General features: G+C 48.7%; 1 protein-coding gene across 1 annotated transcript in view; it reads left to right on the forward strand.

Annotated features, from left to right (window-relative positions):
- Window positions 1-1,044: 1,044 nt before the first annotated feature.
- zcchc2 (zinc finger, CCHC domain containing 2) overlaps window positions 1,045-9,933 on the forward strand; it is a 13,765-nt gene continuing 4,876 nt past the window's right edge. The window contains 11 exon segments of the mRNA XM_080514857.1: window positions 1,045-1,876; window positions 3,947-4,097; window positions 4,187-4,257; window positions 6,117-6,188; window positions 6,274-6,374; window positions 7,112-7,215; window positions 8,019-8,087; window positions 9,170-9,227; window positions 9,305-9,419; window positions 9,754-9,829; window positions 9,895-9,926. Of these exon segments, the coding sequence (XP_080370983.1) occupies window positions 1,130-1,876; window positions 3,947-4,097; window positions 4,187-4,257; window positions 6,117-6,188; window positions 6,274-6,374; window positions 7,112-7,215; window positions 8,019-8,087; window positions 9,170-9,227; window positions 9,305-9,419; window positions 9,754-9,829; window positions 9,895-9,926 (1,596 nt within the window). The 5' untranslated portion in view covers window positions 1,045-1,129.

Here is a 9,933-nt window from a genome sequence, read left to right on the forward strand (position 1 = left end):
GTGGGAGAGGTGAGTCGTTTTTTGAGTTTTCCTGAGCGTTTCGGGCGGATTCAGTGGGAATAACCGAGCGAGGGAGCGGCGGTTGGCTCACTGCGGCTCCGGGAGGCCGACACACGTCACCCCGTCTGAGGATTCCCTGAAGGTTCATGTGAGTAAACAGAGAAACTCTTTCAAGCTCCGCCCACGACGACCTGGGAGGCCAGGTGAACAAAACAACCCGCCCCTGGAGAAAAAGCATTTAAACCACATTTCCCCCACGTTTAACTCAAACATGTGAATATAAAGTCATTTTATACACTGTCTGTGTGTGTGAGTGCGTCCGTTGTCAAAATAAGCTGAATTCAGATCGTGAACTGTGTTTTTAAACTTCTATAATTGATATAATTATTATTGATGGTTGTTGGTTTAATGTGAAACTGCAAAAATGGATAAAAAATTACAAAAGAAAACTGATATAAACAGTTTAGAGCGTCAAATTGGCTCGTAACAACTCTTAATGCTGCTATAAACGGCAATACATATAAATTAAAAAGACGAACGGCTAAAACTGTTAGAATGGCTAAAACGCCGAAAACCCTTAAATAGGTTAAAATGGCTGAGAAGTGCTCAAATGGTTCAAATAGCTAAAGTGGATCAATGAAGTACAACAGTAAAATGAGTTCAATCAAACTAAAATTGTTAAAATGGCAAAAAAAAAAAAAAAAACCTTGAAAATGACTTTTTTAATGCTAAAAGTTTTCAAATCACTTTAATTTCGTGGCTTTCTTGACATTTATCATTATTTGTTAATAGACTCATTCTCTGCTTTTCTCTGCTGGTTGGATCTGATTCGTGTACTTTTATTAGAAAAATAAACCCAATAACTGATTAAATCAGTGTTGAATCACAGATCCTCCACCACCGGGGAGAGGGGGGGGGTGGGGGGCGGCTATGCCCGGCTGCGGTCGCACGGGGGCGGCACCGCCGGGGATGGGGGGGGGGGGGACCAGCCGGGGTCTCGCTGCCGGAAGAGGAGTGTCCCTCCGCGGGTTGAGAAGCGGCGTCGCCTCGTCACACGACCGACGGTGGAAGAAAAAAAAAAAAAAAACGGGCCCCCGGATCGTGATGTTTCCCGTCTGAAGTGCCCAGGATGCTGAAGATGAAGCTCCCGCTGAGAACCGGCGAGGGAAGAGGCGGCGACGCGGCCGAGGACGAGTCGCCGGTCCCCGGGCCGGGGCACGGGGAGCGGCCGGCCCCCGGAGCCCCGGGCTGCCCGTCCCGCCTGGACAAGGAGAGCGTGTTCGAGTGGTTCGGCCTCCACCTGCACCCGGCCCGGAGGCTCGAGTTCATGTGCGGGCTGCTGCACATGTGCCAGCCGCTGGAGCTGCGCTTCCTCGGCTCGTACCTGGAGGACCTGGCCCGGAAGGACCACCACGTCCTGCGGGACTTCGAGTGCCGCGCGAACGGCGCCGGCGAGCTGGCGCTGCTGGCGGACGCCGCCGACCCGGTGGTCCGCTCCAAGCTGCTGGTGTGCCTGTCGCTGCTGCGGTCCGACAACCGCGAGTGCGCCGCGATCCTGTTCCGCGTCCTGAGCCGCGTCGACCCGCCGCCGCCGCCGGGCAAGGGCTGCCCGCCGCCCGCCTCCAGGGACCCGCAGCGCCTGTCCTTCCACCCGCCGTGCCCGGACGGAGGAGGAGGCGGCGGAGGGCCGGAGCCGGCCGCCGGGGCCCTGGAGCAGCTGGCCCTGCTGCTCACCATGGCCTCGCTGCACCCGGCCTTCCACTTCCACCAGCGGGAGGTGGTCCGGGAGCTGCTGGACAAGATGGAGCCGGGCCTGGAGGAGGAGCGGGCCCGGGCCCGGGGCCGGGGCCGGGGCCCGGAGCCCAGCCAGCCCACGGTAAGCCGCCGCTCCGTGGTGACAGAGGCTCCGGGCGGAGCGAGGAGCCGCTGCTCCTCTGGGGGGGAGAAACTCCCGTTCTGGGCGAGAAATATCACGTTTAAAGAAGGAAAATTAACCCCAAAAAAATGAGAAACAGCAACTTTAAAGGAGGAAATTAACAAAAAAATAAGGGAATGTTTGTCTGCGTGCTAATGCTAGTGCTAATGCTAACGGGACCATTAGCCGGGAGTGTTTTTACTGAAGCTCCCCGGGAAGCGGTGTTCCTGGAGCGGCTGTTCAAAGCAGCTTCCTCCCGGGCTTCAAGATCCACACCGGGTCGGGTGATCGTCACGGTTCTGTTCTGACCCGGTTCTTCTTCTCCAAGAGAACCAGAGGACAGGTTCTACCCGGAACCAACCCAATGGACCGAACCTCGACTGAAGTACTTTAAAAAGTACTTTTTCCTCCATCGTGTTGTATTTTGATCTCGATTTATGAAAACACGAGAATCTCCAACTCTTTAAAACTCTGAATTAAATGTAGTTTAATGGGTTGTATGGGTTTTCAGATCCATTCTAGAATGGGTTCTAAGACTCTGAAGAGATCAAAGGGCTCTGGAGTTCTAGAACTTTCAAGACTCTAGAAATTTCACGCTTTTAAAAGTCTCTGAGTTCCTGGAACCCAAAAATTGTTCAACTTTAAAATTCTGGAAAGTTTTAGAGCCCGTTTGAATCCAGAACCCCCAAAAAACGTAAAAATTGCACAAGATGTAGACGATCTAGAATCGAGTACAACTTTTAACAGATTTTCTTAAAAATGTCAGAAGTCCTATAAATTCTATAACTCATCATTTCCCAGATTTTATGATGTAAAATTGTCAGAATTAGAAATTCTAGAACCAACTGACTGCAGAACGTTCCGATTCCAGAACTCTTAAATATGTCGCGAGATGTAGACATTCTAGAATCCGTTCATTGTAGAAGTTTCAGATTCTCCTGCAAATTTCTGAAGTCGTGAAAATTCTCGAACACAAATTGTTGAACGTTCAGATTGTAGAACTCCGACTGGAGAACCTTAATGAACTCTAGAGCTCGTTCATCATAGATGTAAAACTCATAGAACTTAACAAATCATCACACTCACAGACTAGAATGTTCACGTCAGAAATTCTAGAACCTTCTGAAAATGTGTCTTCTAGATTCTCAGATTCTTCAACAAGTTTTCTGAATTAATAAACCACAAAGTTCTACTTTCTGAAGATCCAACAATGAAATTCTAGAACTTTCACAACTTGTGTTTGTAAAGTAACATTGTTTATATGTTAAGACCCGGAAACGGTTATTTATTTTTGTTTACATCTCGTGTTTCACACAATATTTAGTTTATTTTTTATTAAAAGTTGAACGTGGAGAACCTTCAGGTTGTTGACGGTTCTAATAAACCTCCAGGTTTATTTACAAACCTTTTACTTTATAAAAATGTTTATTCTTCTTCACTGTTTGTTGTTTAAAGCAGATTTTCCGTCGTTTTACTGGATATTTCTCTTCGTTTATTGACTTTAAGGGATTTATTTGCACAAGTTCTCCTTTACACAGTCGTTCCTGCGGACGGATTTACGTTTTCACAAAATAAAGTCACGTTTGGTTGAAGAAAAGTCATGAAAACTGAATAAAATGAAAAAAAGTCATTTTTGCATGTAAAATGTTCACATTTCTTCACGTCACATTTCTGGTTTTCTAAAAAGCTCAACGAGCAGCAGTGACTTCACGATGTTGGAGGAATTGGAGGAATTCAAATATATAAATAACTTTTATTTAATGAATCCGAAATTTGAAAATTGCCGATTGGATTTTTCTAAAGTGTCACAAAGCAACAATTGTTCCTGCAAATTCAATAAACTCCTCTTTTCATCCCCGACGGTCGTCCTGTTGCGCTTAAAAAAAAAAAAAAAGCCTTTTATTTTAATGTCTTTTGTTTTTAAACGACGTGCAGCCATTAGTTTGAAAAGCTCCACTTCCTGTGGGCCTCAATCCTCCGCGGTGAAAAGTGTCAGGATCTCGTCTGACGTTCCGGCGTTTTCCTCCGCAGGAGCTGCTCGGTCCGAGCGCGGACTTCCTGCCGGCCCCCCCGCTGGGCCTGGGGGAGTGCCCGGCCCCCCCGCTGGGCCTGGGGGAGTGTCCGGCCCCCCACCCCCCCTGCCAGAGCCGGCGGTCCAGCCGCTGGGCGGCTCAGAGAGAAGGTGAGTCTCCGCCGGCGCCGAACGTGACGACGGAGAGGGAAACTCTCCGGAACTCGTCCTCACCGCCGTCTCTGGTCGTGTCGTTGCAGCGGTGCACATCGAGGGAATCGTGCTCACACACGTCTCTCGCACCAGGGCGGACAAGGAGTACAAGTTCAAGGTATGAAGTCACGCAAAACACCGTGGACCTCCTGCTGGGCGGCTCCGAACCCGAACCAGAAGCCGAAGCTCTGGCGGGACCGTGACGTCGTTCACGGTCTCGTTGGGTGTTTCGAGCCTCGATCGGGTTCGCGGAAACAAGACGACGCTTGGAACCGTGACGTCGTTCACGGTCTCGTTGGGTGTTTCGAGCCTCGATCGGGTTCGCGGAAACAAGACGACGCTTGGAACCGTGACGTCGTTCACGGTCTCGTTGGGTGTTTCGAGCCTCGGTCGGGTTCGCGGAAACAAGACGACGCTTCTGTTTCTTTACGTCCTTCGTCGCCACGTTTTCACGTCTCGTTGCTTCGGGCAGCGGCTGAAACTCGTGGCGGGTTTATGTCGTGACGAGACGCTGCCATGAAGGTTCCTGCACTTTGATCCCAGCAGCCCTGGTTCTTGTGGTTCCACACGCTGTTTGTGTTGTTCTATCGGCTGGAACACACAGGAAGTTGTTGATAGCGAGGTGGAAGGCTTTGGGGGGAGGGGGGGAGGGGCACCACCGCCCTGCAGAGCAGAGTTTAAACAGTCCCAGTAACGTCCACCAGTCCAGACGACCTCCTATCGGGACGAGACGATACCAGGAAGAGAATCGACGAGTTCTATTGACGATACTCATGAAGTCGGTTGTTCAGCGACTCCTGGTCGAGGTGCGGTCGTCTGGTTTTGTTGCGACACAGACGACGACTGAACGACGTGAGAATTCAACGTTTGATTGACGCCTTTCGACTTTTTCAAGACTTTTCACAAGTCTCGTCAGTTGCTGGTTGCTTCTCAACGGCGTTTCTGCGTAAAGAAGAGACCAAAGTCCTTCTATGTAGTTTGTAACTGAAGCTTTTAGGATCTGGTTTGGCTTCTGATGGAGGAACGTTTTAATAAATCAACCCTCCTCTTGTCAGGATTTCTCCTCAAATATCAAAAGAATTGAACACTTTAATTGTTTCTGAGCCCATTTATAGTACTTTTAACTGTGTACTTCATGTTTTGATTGTATTTTACAATCTAGTTTGTGTAACTGACAAATAAAGGCTCTGATCCTCCAAAGTACCCAGAAAACGGGCGAAAATTCCAAAGAAAATATTGGATTTTTCAACAAATGTGTGATTGGCTGAGGTGTAGCGACTAGCATTAGCATTAGCCGCGAAAACACTGGGGACTGCTTTAATCGGGAAGCTGAAGCTGGAGAGGGACGGAGGGACAGATGGACGGTAGAGTCGGAGCGTCCTGCTGTCTTCAGCTCAGCACGCTCCATCTGCCTCCGTCACCACCACACACACACACACACACACACACACACACCTTTGCTTCTCTGTTTCCTCAGAGTTCCACTTTAAAAGACGTTTTCAAACATTTGCAGCGATTCTGACCGACGTCGTCTCGTAAACGAACCTTCAAGTTTAAAATTTTCACCTGAAACGGCAGAACGACGTCGTTTCCTTTGTTTTAATATATAAATAATTTCCGTCCGTCGCAGCTTCAACCTGGAAACGTTTTAATTCTCAAAGTCTGAGTTGAGTTTGATTTTTTTTTTTTTTTTACTTTTCTTTCAGTTTTTTTGTCTTTATGGCTTTAAAAAATTCTTTCAAAGAAATGAGCTTTGTGACATTTGAACAAACGTCACATGTTTCATTCACTCACTTGTTCATTCGTTCACCTTCCTCACTGGACACAACGGAGGTCCTGAGGTGACGGAGGTCCTCAGGGGTCCCGGAGTGACGGAGGACCTCACGACTCCTCAGGACCTCCGTCACCTCGGGACTCCTGAGGGTGACGGAGGTCCTCGGGGGGCCCCCAGGTGACGTAGCGTCTCTGTTCTTGCAGGTGACCTGGTCCGACTCGTCCTCCACCAGCGTGACCAAAACCCACCAGGAGCTGGAGAACTTCCTCCTTCAGGTTCGTCTTTCGGCGCTGTGACGCGGTTAGCGGTTAGCATGCTAGCTTGAGAGGTACGACGGCGGCTGACGGTCCCTGTTTGCAGCTTCCCAAGGACCAGAACAGCCAGTGCTTTGAGAAGAGCCTCCTGAGGCTCCTGAACCAGGGGGACCAGTACCAGACCAGGGACCTGGACAAACACCTCAGGTACTGACGGCTCTGGTGCCTCCTGCTTATTGTTGTTATTATTATAATAATATAACTGCCTTCTGCTTATTGTTATTATTATTATAATAATATAACTGCCTTCTGCTTATTGTTGTTATTATTATAATAATATAACTGCCTTCTGCTTATTGTTGTTGTTATTATAATAGAATCATAATGATGGACACAATAGCTGGCTGCTGCTTCTAATAATGATCATAATATATAATAATATATAATAATAATAATAATAATAATAATAATGGACACAATATGAAAATACTGTCAAATATTCAGCTCTTCTTAAAGACAACAAGGAAACCAGTTAGATCATTAATTGTAGGGGAGGGAGGAGGAGGGGGGGGGAGGAGGGGGGGGTGGAGGGAGGGGGGAGGTGGTGGAGGGGGGGGGGGGGGAGGGGCTGGACTGTTTCCCTGCAGGAGGGAGTTTCTCTCCAGAACAGAAACTCCTGCAGGTTTCATTTAGTGTGAAATGAAACTTATCTGCTCTTCATCCTCTGCAGCTCCTCCTCTTCCTCCTCCTCCTCCTCCTCCTCTTCCTCTTCCTCCTCCTCCTCTCCCTCTCTCTCCTTCAAGAGCTTTTCAAAGAGGGAAATGTATTTGGTTGTTGTATTATTTATTTAATGTATAAAGTGTTTGATGTGTGAAGGAGGTGTTGTTGTTGTTGTTTGTGGAGGTTCTGCTGAGCTCAGCGTTTCTCCTCCTCCTCCTCCTCAGGGAGCGCTTCCTGTCGGCTCCTCCTCTCTTCAGAAAGACCCGGAACGTCTGCAGCTTCTTCAACTGTGACTCGTCTTCCTCCGTCAAACCAGCCTGCTGCAGATGTGAGTCTGAGTCACAGCTGCTTCACCCTTCCTCCTCCTCTTCCTCCTCTCTTCCTCTTCCTCTTCACTCTCTTCACTCTCTTCCTCTTCACTCTCTTCCTCTTCCTCTTCACTCTCTTCCTCTTCCTCCTCCTCTTCCTCCTCCTCTTCCTCCTCCTCCTCTTCCTCCTCCTCCTCCTCCTCTTCCTCCTCCTCTCTTCCTCTTCCTCTTCCTCCTCCTCTCTTCCTCCTTCCTCCTCTTCCTCCTCCTCTTCACTCTTCCTCCTCTTCACTCTTCCTCTCTTCCTCCTCCTCTTCCTCCTCCTCCTCTTCCTCCTCCTCTCTTCCTCCTCCTCCTCTTCCTCTCTTCCTCCTCCTTCCTCCTCTTCCTCCTCCTCTTCACTCTTCCTCCTCCTCTTCACTCTTCCTCCTCCTCTTCCTCTCTTCCTCCTCCTCTTCCTCCTCCTCCTCTTCCTCTCCTGCCCTCTACTGAGTTCCAACATATTAAATTCCACTCGTTCTCCATAAATAATAATTTTCTTCAGCTTCCACTTATTTAATGTTGAATTAATTGAAACATGTTAGAACTGTTATAATAAAACTAATTATCTGATGAAAAAAATCAATAAATTCCTTTTTTTTAATAATTAATGAAACGTGCTGAAAAGCTTCATTCTTGTAAACTTCACCAGGAGTTCTTTTCAGGGATTCGTTGTCGTTTTCAACCCAATTTGATCCGTGAAGTTTTGAAAACGTTCAATGATCCTGAACTGTTGTTCTTCTGTTTGTTTGTTTGTTTGTTTGTTTGTTTGTTTGTGTTCCAGGCAGCTGCACTCCGGGGCCGAAGGTCTGCTACCAGGAAGACTGTTCTGACGCCTCCAGCCAGGAGGAGGGTGGGTCACACACACACACACGCACACACACACACACACACACTCACTCTCACTCTCACTCTCACTCTCTCTCTCTCTCTCTCTCTCTCTCTCTCTCTCTCTCTCTCTCTCTCTCTCTCTCTCTCTCTCTCTCTCTCTCTCTCTCTCTCTCTCTCTCTCTCTCTCTCTCTCTCTCTCTCTCCTCTCTCTCTCTCTCTCTCTCTCTCTCTCTCTCCTCTCTCTCTCTCTCTCTCTCTCTCTCTCTCTCTCTCTCTCTCTCTCTCTCTCTCTCTCTCACTCTCTCTCACTCTCTCACTCTCTCACTCTCACACTCTCACACTCTCACACTCTCACACTCTCACACTCTCACACTCTCTCTCTCTCTCACACTCTCACTCTCACTCTCACTCTCACTCTCACTCTCACTCACACACACTCTCTCTCTCTCACACACACTCTCACTCACACACCACTCTCACTCACTCACACACACTCTCACTCACTCACTCACTCTCACTCTCACACACCCCCCCCCCCCCCCCCCGGTCACCACGGAGCTTCGTTCTCGGCACCAGCTCTTCGCTGGTATTTATTTTCGGCGGCGGTTTGCAGCAGCGTCGTTTTCCAATCCTCAAGTTTCACGGCTATATTTGCTCCGTCATGTGCTGGACGGGAGTCAAACAACCTCCGGCAGCCCACAACAACAAACAAACAAAAACACTCTGCCCTGAAATCCCTCCGATGCGACGTCGTCCTTCCAAAAAAGTTTCCAAAACAACCGTGATCCGAAAATGATGCTGCTTCACTGAAACGTTAATACGAGGAGAGAAGTTAAGTTATGTTGAAAGCTAAAAAAAAAAAAAAAAAAAAAATGGCTGAAATAACAAAAATAGAGCGAGTCTGAGCAGAAGAAGTAAAACTGAAGAAAAATATAGGAAGAGGTATAAATTCTAGATGTTTCCAACATGTTTGTTCTCTATAAAGAGCGTCTTTGACAGCTGAAAGCTTTGATCTACGTTCAGGAAGAGACGAGTACAAAGTTCTGCAAAAACACTTTCTCCTGCATCGTTTTGACCGTCGTCTTTGTGTCCTGCTGATTCCAGAGCCGTACGTTCAGGGACACAAGAAAAAGCACGGGTCCAAAAGTCCTGTCAACCGTGAGTAACTTTCACCGGGAGAGGAGATGAAAGCGATTCAGTAGGATCAAAGCTGTTCTCACCCTCTTGAACCCCCCCCAGGGCCAAGAGCCCCCCGGCGGTGGTGCGGCGGGGGCTCCTCGCTGCAGAGCTCAACGGTCCTGCAGAGAGGAGGAAGAAGAACAACGCGCTGAGGAGCAACCAGGAAGTAGAGCAGGTGAAGTAGTGAGCTCTTCCTCTTCCTCTTCCTCTTCCTCATGGACGAAGAACTACCTTCTGACAGGAGAACTACCTTCTGACAAGAGACCTACCCTCTGAGACACGAGAGACCTACCTCTGAGACAGGAGAACTATCCTCTGACAAGAGAGAACTATCCTCTGACAAGAGAGAACTACCCTCTGAGACAAGAGAACTACCCTCTGACACGAGAGAACTACCCTCTGAGACAGGAGACCTACCCTCTGAGACAAGAGAACTACCCTCTGACACGAGAGAACTACCCTCTGAGACAGGAGACCTACCCTCTGACAGGAGAACTTGTTTCTTGCAGCACCTGGCGGCGGACAAGCGGATCCACCCGGCTGCTAAAAGCAAGAGCAGAGTTCCGGCCACAGACAGGTATGTCGGTCCACCGAGCGTCAAGAGAAACGTATCGTGAACGTCCTGACGTCTCTCTGCTCGCAGGGAAAAGGGAAGATGAAGGTCAAAGGAGCCGCCTTCATCGCCAACG

Source organism: Blennius ocellaris (genome assembly GCF_963422515.1).
Source record: "Blennius ocellaris genome assembly, chromosome: 19".
In the NCBI taxonomy this organism is placed as follows: domain Eukaryota; kingdom Metazoa; phylum Chordata; class Actinopteri; order Blenniiformes; family Blenniidae; genus Blennius; species Blennius ocellaris.